The sequence below is a fragment of the Gadus macrocephalus genome, chromosome 13, assembly GCF_031168955.1.
Source record: "Gadus macrocephalus chromosome 13, ASM3116895v1".
Taxonomy (NCBI): domain Eukaryota; kingdom Metazoa; phylum Chordata; class Actinopteri; order Gadiformes; family Gadidae; genus Gadus; species Gadus macrocephalus.
In genome coordinates, this window is record NC_082394.1 from 17,170,202 (window position 1) to 17,191,484 (window position 21,283).

General features: G+C 48.3%; 1 protein-coding gene across 2 annotated transcripts; it reads left to right on the forward strand.

Moving 5' to 3' along the window:
- Positions 1-4,515: 4,515 nt before the first annotated feature.
- On the forward strand, positions 4,516-15,131 carry dyrk3 (dual specificity tyrosine phosphorylation regulated kinase 3). Of its 2 annotated transcripts, none has more exons than XM_060068650.1 (6): positions 4,516-5,465; positions 7,469-7,578; positions 10,797-11,008; positions 11,143-11,467; positions 11,641-12,057; positions 12,181-15,131. In XM_060068650.1, the coding sequence occupies exons 1-6, from the start codon at positions 5,423-5,425 to the stop codon at positions 12,913-12,915; spliced, it is 1,842 nt and encodes a 613-aa protein (XP_059924633.1). In that variant the 5' UTR covers positions 4,516-5,422; the 3' UTR covers positions 12,916-15,131. The 2 variants fall into 2 exon arrangements, with proteins under 2 accessions (XP_059924633.1, XP_059924635.1); XM_060068652.1 differs by having other exon boundaries at positions 4,566-4,721.
- Positions 15,132-21,283: the final 6,152 nt, after the last annotated feature.

The following is a 21,283-nucleotide window of genomic DNA, read 5'->3' on the forward strand; positions in this document are numbered from 1 at the left end:
TTAATTCTAACATTAAATGTTATCAAAACGTTTATTCACAGTTTAATGTTAAATACATAACTAATTAAAATGTTCAATCTATAATATATTTTAATCAATTATAACTTTTAAATAAATGTACAACCATTCATAAACTTTGATGCAAGAGCCTGCAGTGAGTAATTTTTCTCTCTCTCTCTCTCTCTCTCTCTCTCTCTCTCTCTCTCTCTCTCACTCTCACTCTCTCACTCTCTCACTCTCTCTCCTCTCTCTCACTCTCTCTCTCTCTCTCTCTCTCTCTCTCTCCTCTCTCTCTCTCTCTCTCTCTCACTCTCTCTCTCTCTCTTCACTCTCTCTCTCTCTCTCTCTCTCTCTCTCTCTCTCTCTCTCACTCTCTCTCTCTCTCTCTCTCACTATCTCTCTCTCTCACTCACTCTCTCTCTCTCTCTCTCTCTCTCTCACTCTCTCTCTCTCTCTCTCACTCTCTCTCTCTCTCTCTCTCTCAGTGGCATGCGTTCTCCGTTCCCGAGCTGCAGAACTTCCTGGTGATCCTGGGGAAGGAGGAGGGGGAGCGGGTTCGCACGGTGGTGCAGCGGTACTCCGTTTACCGACAGAAACTACAGCAGGCGCTACAGCACCATGACCCCTGACCCCTCACCTGTCGCCTTTATGACCTCATGTCCAGGAGAGGAGGGGGTGGGGGGGGACCACTGATATATTCTAAGATTGAAGCCGGAGTCAACGTTGTCCCTTACTACTCCGCCTCCCTCCCCATGCCCTTCTGCCACCCACCCAAACACACACTCACACACACACTCGTCTTGACAGCTATTCTCAGGACATACTGGGAATCCCTCCTCCTCCTGCCCTCACTGATTTCTCCTCCTCAGCGAAAGCCCTATGGTGTGTGTGTGTGTGTGGTGTTTGGTGTATTTGCAGACTGACCAAGCGACATGTTTCCATCTCCACAAAGGCACACCATCATACAACCTAAAAACATTGACTTTGGGATGTAGCTTGGGACTGAAAAGGGAGAGATGGGTCTGATCCGATACGGTTTAGTATTGTTAAAGTTGACCCTTCTTCTGCTACTACTACTGCTGCTGCTACTGCAAGTGTTACTTACCGCATGAGTGTCTCCCTCCAAGCACCTGCATACAGACAGAGAGAGACACACACGCACGCACAAACATACAACACCGGATCATAAATCCACAGGGGAAACCGTTAAAATCTTCACAGGTTTGGAGAAGGGTTCTATGTTTGGATGGTAGGATGGTGAATCATCGACGAAGTAGGCCTTCACTCACTATGTCAATCATCAAAAAGGTTAGTGGGCAGGGAGTACTCAGGGAGCCTGGGTGGGAATAAAGGTAAACGAAAATCTAATAATCAGAGCTCTATTGTTCCATAAATACATCACTCCCTCTCAGGACGGCCTATTCCTTCTCTTTGTCCTATCTGGAACTCACACGGTAGATGAGGATTTACATATGAATAACTGGGCTGCCAGGTCTTCGCTCTTTCTCCAAAAACATGGACACCTCCTTCTCCTTTTCTGAAGGCAGGTTTACAGAAGTCAGGAAGCGACTTAAAGAAAACATGAAAAGGAAATGTACTTGTGTAACTTAAAAAACCTATTCATCCCAGTAATATTGTGCATTTCTACTCCACCAAAATGCTAAATAAATCATAAAAGTCTGAATGTGAGTGCATCAACAAGTCTTATGGTTCCACCAATGAATTATAGCTCAGTTGGGGGCTACATTTAATTGCCCTAGTATCCTGTATAAAAAAAATGCAAACTCTAGATACACAATGAATTCTGTTTCATGTTGTCTTTAACATCCTCTTTCTCGATCACTTCTGGGAACCTGAACACAGAAGATTATTTATAGCCTGACCAAATCACTTTGCGAGGTGTGGCAATCCTTCAATACCTATTAACGGATCCATTTCATGTACACCGGTACCACATGCGCTTTGTGTTTAAATTTGAATGGAGTTGAACACCAAAGCAAAGAGGGGAGGGGCCACAAAGTGTATGAGAGGACTTCAAAAGCTAAAAAAAAAAAGAACGGTGAGAGAGATATTTACTATAGGCTGTTTTGCACATATAGCTAGATGTGGGATGCCCTCCTGGCCTTCATAACATTCAAACAAAGAAGACAGAAACCTATCAAAAGGCCTTGCAGATTGTTCTCTGATAAGATATCAGAAGGATGTAATTTATTGCTTGATTGCTTGGTTGTTGATTGGTGATAAATAGGCTGTATAATGAAGAGCGGTGTATAAATATAACAGGAAATAGATGAAGTTTTAAAATGCATTATGGTGAATTTTACAATAATATGAAGACAAATCTCTTGTTTCATTATTACAGGATGGTGTAAACCCACTTGTGCATCTCTGCTTGCAAGAATAATGTAAATACTGTTTGCTAATGAGTGTTTGTAGTGTTACTCTCCTCATTTATCAAGCAGGGCAAGAGAAATAAGTATGGGTAGCGGTGTCAATCAGATCCCCTTATGTAAACCATTGTGACTGCATCCTACGAAAGTTTATCATGCATGTGTCGTAATATAGCCTACATCTTACCAAGGCATTTATGCATCCTACAGCATTTTGCACACATTGACCTTCAATCATTTTGGCACAGAGGGAAATATTTATAGATGAGGCCTGTTGTGGATAAGTTCATGGATCACAGTGTTCTCCACCATCGTCACCGTCCTGCTCACTGAGAACCTTTGAGTGTGAAGGTCTCTCCTGCTGCCAGTGCCTTTTGTTACATGCGCCCTTGTGTGTTTGAGTGTCTGTGTGTGAGTCCACTGTATGGTCAAAGGTTGGCATAGTTGGGATATGTACTATTTGCATTACCCCATATGATACCCTTCCTTCAGCTTGCCATTCATTTTGTGTGTGCCTATGTGTATGTGTGTGTGTGTGTGTGTGTGTGTGTGTGTGTGTGTGTGTGTGTGTGTGTGTGTGTGTGTGTGTGTGTGTGTGTGTGTGTGTGTGTGTGTGTGTGTGTGTGTGTGTGTGTAATTTATTTCATGGTCGTCTCCTTGGCATGGTTGTATGTCAGGGATGTGAATAGGTTATGCTTTAATGGTGATTTATTTTTGTTTCACTTGAAATTAGTGTGTATGAAAGCATAAGTAAAGCTGTACAGGAAATGTGAATTAATAAAAAATAAGTTAATCCCTTTACTGAAATGGGTCCTCCATTATGTTTGAGTAACCACCATCTCATACCTTTTTTCAAGACGGAATCCTGTTCTCCCAAGACATGAGGCAACTTATCTGTTCCATATTTCAAACACATACAGTTCAGATATGTGTTTATGTGTCTGAAATAACATTGGAGAGACAACAATATTTGTGCATGTCACTGCAAGCTACGGAGTGTCAGATTATGCATCCCGTCAAACTGGTAATACTATCTAATGAAACGTATGTACTGTAACCTACCACCAGAGGACAGTGTCTTTCTATGCTGTTCACTGCTCAAAAGATCAAATGATCAAAAGCCCAGATCTTATTTCTTGCTTATTTTTTTTCAGTGACGTCACAAGATAGTGAAGTCATTGAACCCGAGATAGACAGCTTTGACTACTTAATTGCTAATAGATTTAAACCAACCAAACGACACCTAATTATTTTGGGCTAATTCATATTTATTTTCATGGAACCCAAGGTCGGGTCTTAATTCAATAAAGCAACAGGTGTCAATGTTTGTCAATGGGCCAGAGAACAAATGCAGACACTGCCCCCACCTTGAAAAGGGCTATAGGAAGCTTCGCGGTCTCATCTCTTGTTCTGGCAGGTACACTTTGTTCTTTCAATTGTGCCTAATCTTCCAACAGGGACCTTGGTGGGTTTTAGGAGGAATGAGCCATAAGCAGATCAATTTGAAGAGTGCCGTCACGGCAGCTCTCGCTGCACATCGCCATCCAAGAATTATAAGACACTGCCAAGATGGTCTTAATTGCTGGCTGCTACCCAGGGGTCAGCCTGGAACTGTGTCAGAAAGGTTATTTACGGCAGTAAATATAGACAGAACCCTCTTCTCACCTCTGAGAAAGGGCTAAAATTAGTATCAGCCACAGGCCAGGCAACGTATCACAATCTGAATTTTGCATGTACCCTTACCCCCCCCCCCCCCTCCCTCCCTCCCACACTACCTCATGCCTGCCCTGTCTCATTTTGCCCGTCCTCTGCCCTGCCCTTTACTATATCTAGAGCTGCATGTCCTCCATGGCCTCTCCAGTTTCAGGCCATGCTTAAATTTGCCACCAAAGGTTAACAGAGTTATATTTGCTAAGTCTAAATTAATGCAGCAGTGTAATTAATTGTGCGCTCCATATGTAAATGTATTGTGCTGCATGGCCTCCAAGAAATATTGTTCATTTTTTTAAAAAACATATTTATTTGTTCCACTCTAATTATATTTCTTGAAAAGGCTTCCCATTGGCTCTGCTCGTAGGGAAACCGTTGCCTATTTCTCACCAGAGAACAGATCTCAAGTTGAACACTGGGGGACACCCTTTTGCCTTTGAGCCAAGATGCATCCTTAGCCACGCCCTAGATCCATCCCCCTGCCTGCACGATGACGATACAACGCTGAAACACTGTGAAGAAGACGCCCTAAGCAACAACACAGAGAATTGCGCAGAATAAGAAACTCCCGACCACAGAGAAGACGGATTACCCACTGCCGCCTTATTGCACACGGTGCAGGTGAAGGTTTTTTCCTCGACCCCTTCCCTTGTTATCTGTAGATTTTATCATGGGGAATTGTCTCCTCGCTTGCTGCTCGTGAGCTAGCCTGTTTTGGCTAGCTAGTCGATCCTCAAGACAAGCGAAACAGTCCCAGCTGTCCGGAAACTGGACTCACTCTGTGGGGGGTTATCCGGAGAGCAGCTAACTACTGGTAGCACCGCTGCTGGCTAAAGAAAAAGAAAACCCAGCTCACCAGGAATACTCACGGGGATGGTTCTCTGGAACGAGGCTCTCCATCGACAGAGAAAGGCGAGGGGTACACGGGTTAGACCACCGGGCGGGGATTTGTGGACTGGATGTGCTTTTAGCGGAGGGGAATCGGCTCGTTTGGACGAGTGTCTGTGTTGCATGTGCGAGCTAGCTCAGCCATCTACCACATCGACCCCCACACCAACTTTTTGAAACCGCCACCAAACCTACCGTCGGCGTGGTCCGTGTGCAGCCAGCTAAATATACAGTTTAGTGGTTGTGCTTCTTTTATAAATAGGTCGGACGGGAGGAAAGGAAAATAAGCTACTGTGAATGTATCCAGTGTTGGAGAGAAGCATATAAATGCTGCACAATAAGTTAGCGCAACAAGCCATTGTCATTTCTAGGTTAGTGCTGGGATATTTTTATGTTTTCAAATCGGATGCTGGCATCTATTCTGAATCGCAATCATGATGATAATAAGCAGAAAACCAGAGGGCCCAATAGCAACAGGTAATTACATTCTCCCCAATGTTGTTCTGTTTTCGTCTTTTACTTGTTTACTATACTTATATCAAATGTGTTTACTCGGCAATGGCTCTAGTCTTAATATCGACTAAAAAAGGCTGATGTTAGTACTGATGGTCCCTTTAATCGTGCAACACATAGGGCGATGGAGAAAGCAACGCGTGTTGTCTCTGTTATGGATGATCTCATGGTGAGAGTCGCACTCAGAGGGAACATCATGTCACTGCGTGTCCCGTCCATGCTTTGATGCCGGTTGTAACCAAGTTGTCATTTTGTTTTTAATTCAATGTCAACAACAATACTCACTGTAAGTAACGTTAGAAACCACGCTGCAGAAAGACCGTTTACAGCCGCTTTGGATTGTGAGCCTTTTGTTTTCTCGAATTGATCGCTCTACAGGCTGATATGCTTTATTTTGTTCGTTTGTTTGTTATAGTACAATTCAGACCGATTTCGTTGCTGTGCATGTAAAGTTATTGGTTATGCATTTAACTTTGGTTGGTGTTGAGTAAGTGTCATATTTTCTGTATTGTTTTGGCCTTCATAAATGCCAACGCAGAATCTAGAGGTTAACTTTCTCTTTGATCTTTGAACTTTTTACCTGAAGGCTTGGATAAAATCCTCAGAAATAAAATCAAATAGCGAAACATAAAATGTATGTACTTTAGTCACCCACGATTGGAAAGTACCCCTGGACACTAACGAAAGCTCTAATGATAAGGACAGCAAACTCTTTGTTCCAAAACCTCCTCCCCCTGAACGTATGACATACGCTGTATGTTTGCTTTCAGAACTACTGAGCTTTTTCCCATGAAGTTATAAACTGTATGCCCCAAGGCGTCAGACACTATGATTTGGAACGGTAGTTACGTCAGCTAGACATTTGTTTGCCTTAAGACTCAGACAGTATTTATTCCTGTACTCTTATTTACATGATTGAGTGGGAAGAGGTGTGGACTTTGCTGAGACTGAACGATATGAGAGTCTAGAGGTGCTAGAGGGACTTGTGCTTTCTGCATAATGTGTATCAAGCCTTAATGCCTCTGTTTGCTAAGGTGTACAGCAGGTCTAATGCCACTGTATCCAGGCAGCAGGTTTAATCTCCCCGGGAGCTTGTCAATTTCCTGGTGTGCACTGGGGACAGCTCAGATGCTTCTTTGCTTGGTTACAGCACTCTAGAGCTGGCCAGGGCTATCTCTAAACCTATTGTTTTGTGAGGCATTGGCCAACCGACCTGCCAAAAAAGACAAGAAGCTCTGTCCGCTCTCACTGGCATAAACTCTGACTGGCAAGAACCAACTCACATTAAATAAAATAATAGCTGAACTAGCAGCTGGCTGGCGGAGTGTGTCATCTGAGTAACTTGGCTCCTGCCGTTGAGTTCTCTTTCACCTATGTATTCTGTGTCGTCGTGCGCTGGCCTGCCGGCCGGTGTGGCACTCACCAATCATTGTATAACGACGTGCACACGCATCCCACATACTGCCTCTATTTCGGAACACACCTGTGTGTCCACTGCACGACTTGGCCTGAATGGACAGATGGGCAGACGGAAAGATGCTGTCGTCACAGGGGCATCTGTTGCGTCCATTAGGCCAATAATACCACTTGCAGCGCTAGCTCTCTGGAGCCTTAAGCCCTGTCTAAGCTGGTCTTGTCTGTGTGCAGAGCATTAGGTACAGTGGAATTGAGTTAGCCAGCATTGGCCCTTGGCAAGAAGGCAGCCATTCTGCATACATACAAAGGTATAGAAATGTTATGTCGCTGATGTTGGCTCTTTACGGTGTCGTGGTTAACTCTGTGTACTTTCTTTGGTCGTTTGGCCAGCCATTGCAATGCACAGGGTCGAGTGATGAAGTTATATAGATCGCCCGTTGACCGGTTTGCAGAAACGCGTGGAGGTTTGCCTTTTCGAGGGCCACTGTCTAACGTGCATGTTGTTGTCCCTGACTTATCTGACCTTTTTGCCCTTTCTTGTCTCCCTTCAGCGCGTCACGCAGACGGTCTGTATGACTCCTACATGAGAACCGATCACATCCTGAAAGAAGAAACCGATACAAACAGCCCCTCGGGGCTACCCCCCATGTCCAAACACACGGTGAGTGCACATCAGCACACACAAACCTTCCTACACCTGGAACCTGCCGCTCACGCCTTGCATCCTGGACTGTAAGACATGCTGTCCCGCGACATCCTGTTCCGTTTCAGGGCCGCTCCCCCATTATTTACAATCGGCCTCAGTCATACCAGCTGCATTCTGCCTTTGGCATACTATTAAAACTTTACAAACTGACTCACAGGTCTTATCTATGGGAAAATGGGCAGACCAGCGTCACTGGTTGTTAAAGAGGACTTAATTAAGAACACTATCATGCGTATTATCAGTGTCATACTTTGTGGCCAGCAACCAAAACAAATGCTTCGAGGCCAGGGAGTGGATAGCCGTGTACCTTTTTCCACATACATTTTGGGCACAAATTGCTAAATTGGCATGAGTTACACGCAAGGTAACAATCTCACAAACCGCTTTTTTGGGATTGAACACCTGACCCACAAAACCATTAATATATTTGTCGGTCATCATACTTTCTGTCTCCTGTCCGCTCCAATGTGATCTTGCACACAAGATGAGTTGGCCTACTGTTGTGATCTAGTAGTGTTTATTTTCTTAAGGTTTTCATTAATTTATTCAGTAAATCGCTTCACTGGTCGCCTAAAAGTAATATTATGAATTGCTGGTTCCCTAGCAATACCCCCATCCCGTTGAAGTGTGGATTAATCTCACCATACTAAAAATAATCGTACATTTTAAACCCAGCTCATCGATGTCATACTTGTAAGACAATTAAAACTTATAGTGTATGTAACGGCAATCATTGATTGGTTTGTCCGACCCTTTTTAATCTCTGAGTGGGGATTAGGCAGTGAAATGGATTGGACTGCCCCACTTTGACAGTGCTTCCAAACGGCAACAGAGGTCCATTACAACTACGGGCCAGCTTTAAATGTCCGCTGGATCGATGCTAAACACAACAAGACAACAGTCCTGGCGTGTTTTGGGAACACGAGTTCCTGCATGTTTACGCGACACCAAGGTGATGGGCCCCGTTCCACCTGCCATCTGCTGCGCCCGGAAGAGCTCAGCGCTCAGGTTTACCTGATATTACTTTCCCTCCCTCCTTCCCTCCCCCCTCGGCTCTTACCCTATTAGGTTATGCAGTATTGGGTTATGCTGATATTTTCCTAATATTTGGTTACAGCCCTGAACCCAATCCATCATCCCTCATGTAGGATTCAGAGCTCTGTTTGGAGCACCAGGGCCATTAGCTAGGTGATATCGGCGTAAGCCAGTGGCTCAATCAATCACCCATAAATCGATAGTGCCTGTATGGCAAAGACCGGGGTCGACGGTGCCACGTGTCGGGGGGGGGGGGGGGGGGGAAGGAGAGTATGACGAGTATGAGTGAATGTATGGAAACCCCTCCTGCATGCCTCGTCTATTTTCAGGAGCCTTCCCGTAACGCGGACACTAAACGAAGTACACGCATACACACTGACATGCCTACACGTGTGCTCAAACATGTACAAGCACTCGAAAGGTCCCTTGTTATGTTGTCCCCCCCTGCATTGATGGTGTTTATGGCAGGTCATATATGTTCCATCAGCCGGAGCAGATTTTCCACTGGACAGGTCTCAGTAAATCTCTGTATTGGGGGGAGAGGGACCGACATGATGGGGAATAGGAGAGGGTAGTGGCTAGGGTTTTCAACCTGAAGCTGTTAGATTCCCAGTTTACGTGTGGACGGTATCCTTGAGGCCGATTCCTTACCCCTGCTTATTCCTTAATCCCCTTTATCTGAAATCATGGTTTGAATAAAGTCTCTATATTCTAAAAGCAGTGGCTGAAATGCCACTGCTACAGTCAGGCTTCCCTTTCGGGTGCCTCTGTAGAACTCTGCTGGATAGCCCTAGGGCAGGGCCGCTGGTCTTGCACCAGCCTAGCTTGTTTTACAACTAAATTCAAGGGCTGTTATTTCCCTTCTACTCCATAATCTTGTGGAGGATTCTTTCCGCTGCTCCGATAATGTCAGAGGGCAGGAGTGGGAAGGGATACTTTGGGTGGCGGAAATGAAGCTGTATACTGGCAAGTATAGAGTGCGGAAGAGTTTACGTCTTAATTCCCTGGCTAAAGGTGACCTCTCGCTTTACAAGGGTTCAGAAGTGGCGGTGGGCATGACTTTGAGTAGATCACGGCATTCCTGCTCGTTACCGTAGGTCATTGCCAATACACTTGAGATAAGTTTCAATACATTACTCATACTCAGCCTTAGATGACACTAGTTGAGTAATGAGTATGGAAAAGGGAACAAAGAAGCATGCGGCATGATGTGAGTGTGTGTGTGTGTGTGTGTGTGTGTGTGTGTGTGTGTGGTGGTTGGGGGGAGGGGGGGGGTCATCAGTCAGCCACTATGATTCGACAGGATGTAGATCCTGTTCCACTGGTTCTTTGACCGCTTCACATCCAGCTGTTCATTTAGGCCGTTTTAATTTCCAAACTTCACCCACACATTGGTCGGCCCCTCTAGTCGGCTAATGCAGCTCCAACTCTTAAGGCTACAGGGACACCGGCCGGCGTCTGACTGCTCATTATTAACACATGAATGTTGTAACGTTTGATCATGAGAAACGTCGCCTGCACCTGCAGTCGTGCCATTTGAATTGTGGACGCCTCCATGGCACCACTTTGCAATCGCCAACCGACTTGCTGGGTTCTAAAGAGACGTGAAATTAGACGCACAACAGGAATGGCGCTCGCGGCCTGGAGGTATGCCCTGCTGCGGTTCTCTGGACCCAGAAAGCTTTCCGGGAGGAAAACATTTAGCTCGGGGTGCCACTAAATATCTCCCTTGTGTCTGTCGTTGTCTGCGGCCGAGCTTCTAAGACGACGCAGCGTAGTTCTTTCCAGTCTGCTGTGTTTTTACCTGAATAAAATCCCTAGGAGGACTTATTCAGCCGAAATCCGTGAGCCTTTGTCCTAAATCCAAAGCCCGAGTGTGGAGCCACAAGGCAAATGGCCGTGCACACCCACACACCCACACATATGCATATAGTCCACATCCTGGGGCTCCGTTGAATGCATTTGCGCAACACAATGGCCAACATGTCAGCCACACAATTAACTACAATAGTACAACCGAGTCTAGCTTGTATAGAGGAGGACTGCACCTGTGTGTTCACCGGTTCTGGCTTTGTTTCCCATGCCTCATTCGTCGGTCTCCCACTAACCCTCTCTCTCTCTTTTGGCCTTTCTCTCAGGGGGTCAGTACCAAGGACCTCATGAGGGAACAGGTGGCGGTACGAGGGAGTCAACTCAAGGTCAAGTACCTGTACGAAGACTCCACTTACAATCGCAAGGTCAACTGCATCGCCACGGCAACGGCAACCCCTCAGAGCAATGGCACCGCTGTTCATGTGTCCACGAAACCTGTCGCGGTGTCGGGCCTCTCCAAGGAGCGCAGCGTTGACAGGTACGAGGGCTTGTTCATTCCAGGGTAAATATCCCTTTAGCGCTACACTCCCTTAACTTAACTGCTACCGCTGAAGATCCTTACTTGTCTTTGTGAGGCCCCTGTTCTGATCACTGTGTGTTGGCGGATCACAGCACGGGGTCCAGTAAGGGCTCCAGTGACTCGGCAGGCCTCCAGGGCTCAGGCACTGTGGGGAACAGCACAGGCGGCGGCGGCGGCGGCAGCAAGCTGTGCGGGCCCCTCACCTCGGAGCAGGCGCTCAGGCAGTACCGCAACCAGCTGACCAGCCTGGAGCAGACAGAGATCCACACCTACCCGGAGATCTACTTCCTGGGACCCAACGCCAAGAAGCGGCAGGCGGTCGTCGGGGGCAGCAACAACTCGGGCTACGACGACGACCAGGGGGGTTACATCCACGTCCCCCACGACCATCTGGCCTATCGTTACGAGTTCCTCAAGGTGTGACTCGCACCGCTCCCACGCCCCCCCCCCTCTCCCTCCCGTGTGCGCACCCGCACGTCACGCTTTGCGTCAACTAGCCGACGTCAAACCAACGAACCATAAAAATAACTATACCATTTCCACCACCCCCCCCACCCCCCTCCCCTTTCGGTCTCTCTTCCCCACTTCAGGTGATCGGCAAGGGCAGCTTCGGCCAGGTGGCCAAGGTGTACGACCACAAGCTGCAGCAGCACCTGGCGCTGAAGATGGTGCGCAACGAGAAGCGCTTCCACCGGCAGGCGCAGGAGGAGATCCGCATCCTGGAGCACCTGCGCAAGCAGGACCGCAACGGCACCATGAACGTGGTGCACATGCTGGAGAACTTCACCTTCCGCAACCACATCTGCATGACCTTCGAGCTGCTCAGCATGAACCTGTACGAGCTCATCAAGCGCAACAAGTTCCAGGGCTTCAGCCTGGCGCTGGTGCGCAAGTTCGCCCACTCCATCCTGCAGTGCCTGGAGGCCCTCAACCGGCACCGGATCATCCACTGCGACCTCAAGCCCGAGAACATCCTGCTCAAGCAGCAGGGGCGCAGCGGCATCAAGGTGAGGCGCTCGGCACGGTCAGCCCAAGGGGAAGCTGGGTCTTCAAGGTATCGCCGCGCACGCTTCTCATGCGCTCCCACATTAACCCTAACCTGCGTTCCCTTTCTCTCCGGTCTTCTCAAGGTGATCGACTTTGGCTCCAGCTGCTTCGAGCACCAGCGGGTGTACACGTACATCCAGTCCCGCTTCTACCGGGCGCCGGAGGTGATCCTGGGCTCGCGCTACGGCCTGCCCATCGACATGTGGAGCTTCGGCTGCATCCTGGCGGAGCTGCTGACGGGCTACCCGCTGTTCCCCGGCGAGGACGAGGGGGACCAGCTGGCGTGCGTCATGGAGCTGCTGGGCATGCCGCCGCAGAAGGTGCTGGAGCAGGCCAAGCGGGCCAAGAACTTCATCAACTCCAAGGGGCACCCGCGCTACTGCGGGGCCAACACCCTGCCCACCGGCGCCACCGTGCTGACGGGCTCCCGCTCCCGCCGCGGCAAGATGAGGGGGCCCCCCGGCAGCAAGGAGTGGAGCGCCGCCCTCAAGGGCTGCGAGGACCCCACCTTTACTGACTTCTTAAAGAAGTGCCTGGACTGGGACCCCACCACCCGCCTCACCCCCAGCCAGGCCCTGCGGCACCCCTGGCTGTACCGCCGGCTGCCCAAGCCGGTGCCCGGGACCGACAAGGGCCAGGGCCCCACGGTGAAGAGGCTCCCCGAGCACCACAGCACCTCCTTCCCGTCCATCCTGGCCAAAGGCGGGTCCGGCCTGGGCACGGCCGCGGCCGCCAACAACAAACTGCGGGGCGCCATGATGGCGGACCCGGGGGAGACCATGCCCCTCCGCACAGTCTTGCCCAAACTGGTCTCCTAGAAACCAAGAGCCGCTCTGTTGTCTCGCTCCATCCCCATCTCCGCTCCTCCGGAAGGGTAGGAGGATGGACCGGATGGAAGCATAGGGTTTTTAAAATGGCAAAAAAAAAAACGTGTTTGGTTGTTCTTTTGTTTTACACAGAGCGGTGTCGACACCCCTGGTCTTGGTTTTTAATATTAGCTGAATTGAGAGCGCAACAGAGACTTGTTCTTATAGTTAAAAACAAAAAGACTACATTTTAGGATTTTTTTCTACCGCGGTTCCCTTGAGGGGCTGTACGATCCCTGTCTGAGAGCCTTTGTTAAGGCTGGAGTCAGACGGGGCTTTTTAAAGACTCTGTGAGTGGACAGTGCTGTACGGTAGCGGATGTTTTTACCTTTGTATGGGTGTCTGTGAGTTACATGCACAAACATACACACCCACTCATACTCATGCACACTTTGCATCGTTTCTTGACATAAACGTACACATACACGTACATCCTCATTATACACATGTTCCGCCCCCTTTGGGACGGGATTACAATTGAGTAAAAACTTGAAAAGGGCTAAAGAGAAGTCTCTCGGATCAGGTAGCAAGTGCTCACTACCCATGATTTTTCCAGAGATTCACTCAGCTCGAGGTTTTTTAGGCCCCGCACGTGGAAACACTACTCACACCCGCACATTGAACGCGGAAAAAAAATCCTCTGCTTGGGGTCTAAGGGGCATGGCGTTTTGAAGTGAATTAGGAAATAGTTGGTGTTGTCAATCATGTAGGCCAGGCCCTCATTTCTCTGCTGTCCCCCTCTTTCCATTTTCTGCGCCTTGGTGCTGCTGGCGTGTCAACTCGGTATGTTTGCGCGTGTGTGTGTGTGCGGGTTCACGGTTTGTGGTGTTATGTGTGTGTGAGCCGTATAACAGGCGGTAAGGGACAGCCGCCTGCATTCTAAAATGGCCTCCTGTCTTCTCTGGGTGAGAAGAGGGTGGATGGGTGAGGAGGGACGCCCGGGTGACACCGCCCCTCTCTACAATCTTCTTCAGCTAATCATACCTTTTGCCCTCCATACTTTACGAGGTGATTTGGAATTGGCAACCGTGTGAGGCACACGCAAAGAGAAACCGTCGACCTCTTTGGATTTACATACAACCCAACAAACTCAAAAACACACACGCAGGCCTGTGTCAAGTTGATTGCCAGAAATGGGTTGCATTATTAAATTGACAAATTTTAAGGAGTGATTAGAATGTCGCCTTCCCCATGGCTCTGATTGGTTGCGAGGTCGTTGGCAGTGGCTACATGGCGGAGGCTAGAAGAAACGGGTTATTATGAAGTGACGCAGCAGGGGCGGGGGGAAGCCACGTACAAGGAGGTTGTTAAGGACTTGGCAGGCCAGCGAGCGAGCGAATGTGACGCGTTTTTAGAAAGGGTTCTCAGGGAGACATACTTGACACATCCCATAACCGTATATTATCAACCGGGCTTCTTAACAGTCGGCCCAGTGCTGACCGTGGACTCGCGCGCACGCACGCGCGCACTCACACACACGGCACCGACCGCTGTGAGAGAGGGTGAGACCGTTTATATATATATATCTCTCTCATGTATGCGTCTGTAATGGGGGAATGCATGCGCCACAACCTGACCTACATACTCCGTACTCCCCCGGTCTCTGCTGTCTCTCCCGGTGCCTCTCCGTAGTGGTGGATGGGCAGGTGGTAAAGCTCGCCATACGGATCATGAACCAAGGTGCTGTCGTGTTTTATCTCACACACTCACACATGCACACTCACTAAATGTACCAGTATGTTCACATACTCTCAACGCTCATGCACAGGAGCACACGGCAGGTGCATGTGGTATGGACCAGACCACTCTTTAGAGTTCAGGGGACTTCACAACCCCACCACCATCCTGTTTTAGTCTTTTTCTTAACATCCCTTTCGCTGTTTTGATAAACTGTCAGGGATTTCTACTCATCGTGTCTCCTTCATAAATGAGATTTCTACATGCTCCAGGAAAAAATGAGGCAAAGGTGTAAAGTAATGCAGAAGTGGCTGTATGCCTTTTTTTGTCATGTTATAATAATGGTGTGTGTTGGTAGGATGGTGTTGTCCAGCATGAGATCACAGCCTCTTCTACAGACTGAGTGACTATCAGAAGAGAAACTGTACAGTAACCAAATTAACTTGTGATAGTTTCTTTTTCTAAAGAAAATAAAATGGATATTAACTGAAGAGTGTGTTTCCTTGTTTTTTTTGTTCCAAGTTATGGAGCTCGATTAGAGGCACCACAACCTGGCCATTAGGCCGGACCGTGTCATTTGCGCATTAATGTTGCTATTGAAGAGCCATTTAAACATCCACGGTGTCTGGGACTAGTGTCTTGTACTTTTTGTTGATCCACTTTACAATGAGCTTACACTTCATCGTATTAGGCTCAGGACCCCCTGCAGAGGACTGATCTGCTTTATAGCCCCAGGATGCCATTTAGGAACGTCTGACACTAGAAACCAAACAGGTCTGTTGAAGGGCGTTTATGCCACGGTGTGATCTCCTCTGGCTTTTTACAGCCGGTGTAACTCCAATCCAAGAGATGTCAAATGACATTTCTCTTTGGACTCTAGAACGGATTCTTATGCTCTGACTACATCATCGGAAAAACCTGTTCGTTCAAAGGAACTTTAATTTTCATCACCTTGATGGAGCACAAAGGATCTCCACATGTTGGTGCTTCAAGAATGTCGACTTCTGTGTTAAGGTGTGAATTAGCACACGGCTGCTGTCTTTGCAATTCAATTGAACAATATGTCTGTGTGGTTGAATGTGTATACATTACATCTTCTTTCTCTTCTAGCAGATTATGAATAGATACATTTGTATGCCAAGACCTTATACCTCCTTTTATAACAAAGGTCTAAACTCTTCCAATTATTCCTCCTCAAAATCATTTCATTTCGACATGTAGTTATTATGGTTCTTCATTGTCAACTGTTGAGCAAAACCTAAACTCCTTCTGTGATTATGTGCTACTTCTCACCTCTCCAGCCTTCCGGTGGGACCGAACTATATATATTGCTGTGAAGACGAGGGTGAGAGGGGTATGAGGATGACGAAGATCTGGCTGACAACGCTAGACTGATCATCTACTGTGATACCAATGACTCATCTCTGTTTACACACTCTCGACGGCTGGTGCACACACACTCACACACCGTCTCCGACAAACCAGTTTGTCGATATTTCCGAGACTGCGTGATGGATTTGTGTTCGATCTGAGTCGTTTATTGGCTTGTTTTTGATAGTGTTTATGGTTGTGTTTTGAAAGCTCAGTTTGAACACTTGTTTCCATTGTTCCACTGCTTCTTATTCTTTATTTGTCTTACATATACACACCCTCATTCATGCAGACACACACACACTGAATTAATGGAAAAGCAGATTAGATCAATCCCATTAGAAACTAACCCAATCACCTTCTGACCAGATGGACATATTCAACCCGTTATATAGTAGCAACCTCTATTTCCAAAATGGTAAGCATACAAAGAACTACTCCATGCCTTGCTTCGTCTTGTCATTCCTTGTTCTATACTCTTTTCCTGTCCTCTCTTTTCTTCTCCTGCCTTCTCACCTCCGTGCTGGAGGGCATTAGGAGGCCTGGGAGCCTAGAGAACATATGGAGGCACAGAAGGACTCCAGCCGTTGTTGTTCAGCAACCAATCAATGATTAAGTTGAGAGAAAAAAAAAAGGTCCTCAAGCCTTGATTAGTGCTACATGCCATCCTCACTTATATTGACTGCCCGCCGTTTAACGTCCTAATCCGTCTAGGTTAGTGTCCTAACAATACAGTGGGCTCTGCTTTCTATGGAAGATGATCAATTATTTTTTGATTGACGTTCTGTTTTGATTGACACCTGTTTTATGGACTTGGCGTTCGACCTGCGACGTGATGTAACCGCGTCTTTCTTTGTGTCCCTCGGGGGCTCTGTTCATCAACCTGCCGTCCTCGAGTGCCCGCGGCGGCGGCGCATGAACGAGTTCAGCTCGTTATGTTCTTGTGCGTCGTGTTATCGTCTCTGTGTTCTCTTTGAGGGGCTGCTCTAGTCCACAGGCGGCAGCACGCAGCAGCAGAGTCGTGATACACCTTCTACCACCAGAACAATGAGTCACCATTCCGACGCAGGTTCCCCCCCCCCCCCCTCCTCCTCCTTCTCCTCCATCTCCTCCGTGTTCCTCTTCATCACTCCTCCGTCTGCACCTTATGGTGATGCATCGCGTGCCGGCTGGCTTCGCCTGGGCCGTCGACGCAAACGCCACGACAATACTTCCAAGATAAACACTCGACATCACACAGCCACCCCGGGTCATCGGGTGCACAGACACATACCGGCTCTATGTGTGTCTTTGGCGGGGGTCCACCGAGACAGCTGACAAGGGTACAAGTAACCCCCCCCCCACCCCCCCCCCGTGCCCCTGTTCATGCACACACAAACACACACGCATCCATAAACTTCATTGAACTCACACACACTTCATTCATCTCACACACACACACACACACACACACACACACACACACACACACACACACACACACACACACACACACACACACACACACAAATACGCATACACCTACAAATACACACACGACACATGCCCCCACATGCACAAAGGCAAAATACAGCCTACTGTTTCTTACTCACAGGGACACAATGACACACAATCACAGCTGAGCTCACACGACACACACACACACACACACACACACACACACACACACACACACACACACACACACACACACACACACACACACACAAACGCACAGCTGAGCACATGTCTACACAGGCTGAGCAGATGCAGGGGGGGGGGGGTTGCCTGAGGAGGGGCCGCAGCCCCGGAGCATTCACCCGACCCACCCGTCCACATTCCAGAACGCCAATCACAGGCCAGAGGGAAACATGGCAACATGTGTCTGCATGAAAATATCACCATATGTATTTCATCGGTATGCCCATGTGTCCCCATGTCATTGACATTCATCATTTGACAAATTTTTTATATCTGTGTGCTGCAAAGCTCGGCTGAATTTCCGTCCCGGGCTTGCAAGTATTTGCATAGCATATGGGTTACGTCTTATGTGCTGGTTTTGTGTTTCCACGTGTTGTTTACATGGACCCATCTGGGTCACATTGGCCGCTGGAATAGGGGTCGGTGACTCATGGCCTGTCTGCTGTGATGAATCTCCACGGTCTGTTCCTCTGTACATTCATGTTTATGTTTGTCTTTTCACCCCCGGTCTGTGATCTGCATAGCAACACGATGCAGATCTGTTACTCTGCGTATGCAAAACACGGCACACACCTTTGCAAAACGAGCACAGAATTAAGATGGCAGCAAACCTTTCCAATTATTTTGGAAAGGTTACAGAGAGCCAAACAGAAAATGAAATACAGGTTTCCTCTCAAACCAGTTTTCTCCAAACTTTTACAGTTTTATAGTTTGTTTGCTCTTTCAATGTCTCCGACCTCTCGCTCTCCGCTCATATCCCGCCCCGGCAATCTAAGGAAAGGTGGGTGGTGACACACTATAGGCCTGCACTATCTTCCTGTGTACCAATGCTGATGGAGGGGGGGGGGCGCTTACCCCTCCCCTGTGAGAGACCCGGAGCAAGTCGGCAGAGTCACCGTGTCTCCTTATATGTACATTATCACCACTGGAAGCCATAAACAGCTCCTTAACCCTGCGGTGCCAACTTACTGTCCAAAGGAGTCTGCATGAACACTACGGTACAGAGATCCCCCCCCCCCCACCCCTCACATTCGTTCTCTCTGTCTCTCTCTCAGTCTCTCTCTCTCTCTGTCTCTCTTTCTCTCTATTTGGTGTAGCATTGCTTGCACCCACCCAGGATGGTTAGTATGGATTTAATGTGCAGGTCATTTGAACAAAGATAAGCCACCGTTGTGTGTTTGTTGTCTGAGGGTGGCTTTACTTCCCCTCTCCCCCTATTGATATGCCTGCATCGGTGTGTGTTTTGGGTTTATCTCGGTTCAACCTGCAAGGAGTATAGTATTTTACTATGGGTGGATGGGGGGTGAGCGGTAAGGGGTGGGGGGTGAGAGGTGAGAGGGGTGGGGTGGGGGGGGGGGGGGTGCTCCTATTGTCTGGGGAAGGCACTTCTGCGCATTCTGCAGTATGCTGTCAAGACCGTCTGTTACCAGGGAAATCAGTATATTTCTGTCCGGTGTCGGTTTTCACGAGGGTCCGGCAGCACAACCTCCAGCTACATCCTCCGTGTTAGGAGACGGCGGGCCGGGCTCAGGTGGCATCTCCTTCTCTGCTCCGACAGCGGCCGGGCCCCCCGCCTCACTGTCTACCTTTTTGAGAGTTGTCACCCCTCAGGTATGTCCAGTTGGGTAAACTGGGATGTCTGGGAGAGGAGGAAGACGCCATGAAACGAAGAACAACATTAGCTGACTTAGTATGCAAGCGTGTGCCGACGTGATTGCACTCGCCCCTTTGTGAGTTCCCCTGATGCTGTGTTTGTTCCAATGGGCAGTATAGGCCAAACACACACAACAAAGGTCCTTGTCACATTCTTGTTGCTGCAACTTGTTTGTTTCCTTGTAAGAAGCGGGCCTCAACTCAAAGTAAGGGATATAATTATTGGGAAATGTCCTGTCGACACCACATATCAGCAGCACTGTGTGTACTCGGTTGGACTGCTCAGGGAGGCGGAAGAGCGTTGCTTGTTCAGATGATGCCACAATGTTGTCAGGAATGATATCATCATTCATACTGAGCCCTTAGACCTGGGGGGGGAGGGGGGGGGGGGGGGGGGGGGGGCTAGGGAGTGGTTGGAGGCGTTGGGGGTCTGTCCACCTGTAAATCCACCCGTCTGTGCTTGTAGAGAGGATCGTTGGAGATGGAGGAATCTTAAAAAAGGTCTAATCGTGCTATTCTCTCCGTCCTCTCCACCGTAGCAGCTGCTGTGCGCCTTGTTGTCCTGAGTGCTTTTTCCACGTCTCCATGTCACTGCGAGGGAGCCCTGCGTACGCCTGCTACTGACAGCACCTTTTGGTGGCAAAGGGGGGAGGAGGATAAGAAAGGAGATAGGATGACTGGGGGAGGAGAAGGGAGACGGGGGAGAGGGAGGAGAGGTTATTGGGATGGGGGGGGGGGGGGGGGAGAGAGGAGAGGAGAGAATAGGAGGCCCTTGTGCAGGGGAGGTCAAGGAAGGAGAAAAGACCAGTGAGGAAAGGGAGGAGAGAAGAGGACAGGACACAGAGAAGAGAGGAAATAGGGGAAGGGTGAAGGCGAGGAGGGAAGGAAGGAGTAGACAAGAAAGGATGCTGTGAGTGAGTGAGTTTAATGAAGGACAAAATAGGGGAAAGCAAAAGTAAAAGAGCAAGAAGGAATGAATGCAGAAGAAAGGAGTGGAACAAATTTGCAGCAAAGCAGAGAAAAGACAAGAGTGGTACATAGAGAGGAATGCTTGATGTTGCTTTCTCTCCAAACACACACACAATATATATAAAGGTTGCGGCCTATCAGCCTATCAGCTGACCATGAATAATTACACATTCCCTGCACTTTCATAGTCTTTATGTTACTCTGCTCTATATAAAGATCCACAGAGTGGTGTTAGGAGACAAGCTGACTGTTGTGTAAAACCTTCAAACACACAAACAGACACACACACACACACACACACACACACACACACACACACACACACACACACACACACACACACTCAAAGAACCAATTTGAAATTGGTTGCACGTGATGTTTGTGTGTGCCTCACTATGTGCATGCACACTCTCTGTCCTCATAAGAAAAAACGTGATGCGGGTGAAACTAAACTATGATGGTTCCTGACACTATCAAGGACAGCCAAGGGTTGTCCGGAAAAAAAACACACAACCGGCACACATACACTTTCACTCTCTCTGTCGCTCTCTCTCTCTCTGGCACTCTCTCCCTCTATTTATCTCATACAGACACACAGGTACACAGACACACACAGTAAACACAGTGTGATTAAGAATAAATCAACACACTCACACACACATACACGTACCTCTGCACGCACACAGACACACAAACACACTCACACACTCACTCACACTGGAGGTGGTTGCATAAGGGAATAAGCAAGTTCATGCTTTTATGACTCTAGAGTCAACTGCACACAGTGGCCTCTCTGGGGGAACTCATGGGACAGCAGAGCATGCTGTATGTGTTGTGGGGGCTGTAAGCCCAGAGTTTGTGGGTTCAGATGTTAGTGTTACTAATCCCGTGCCTTGCTGAAATACATAGACTGGAAACGTGAGGCAGGCGGCAGGCTAGTGCTCCAATATCATGTAGAAACGGGCCTGTG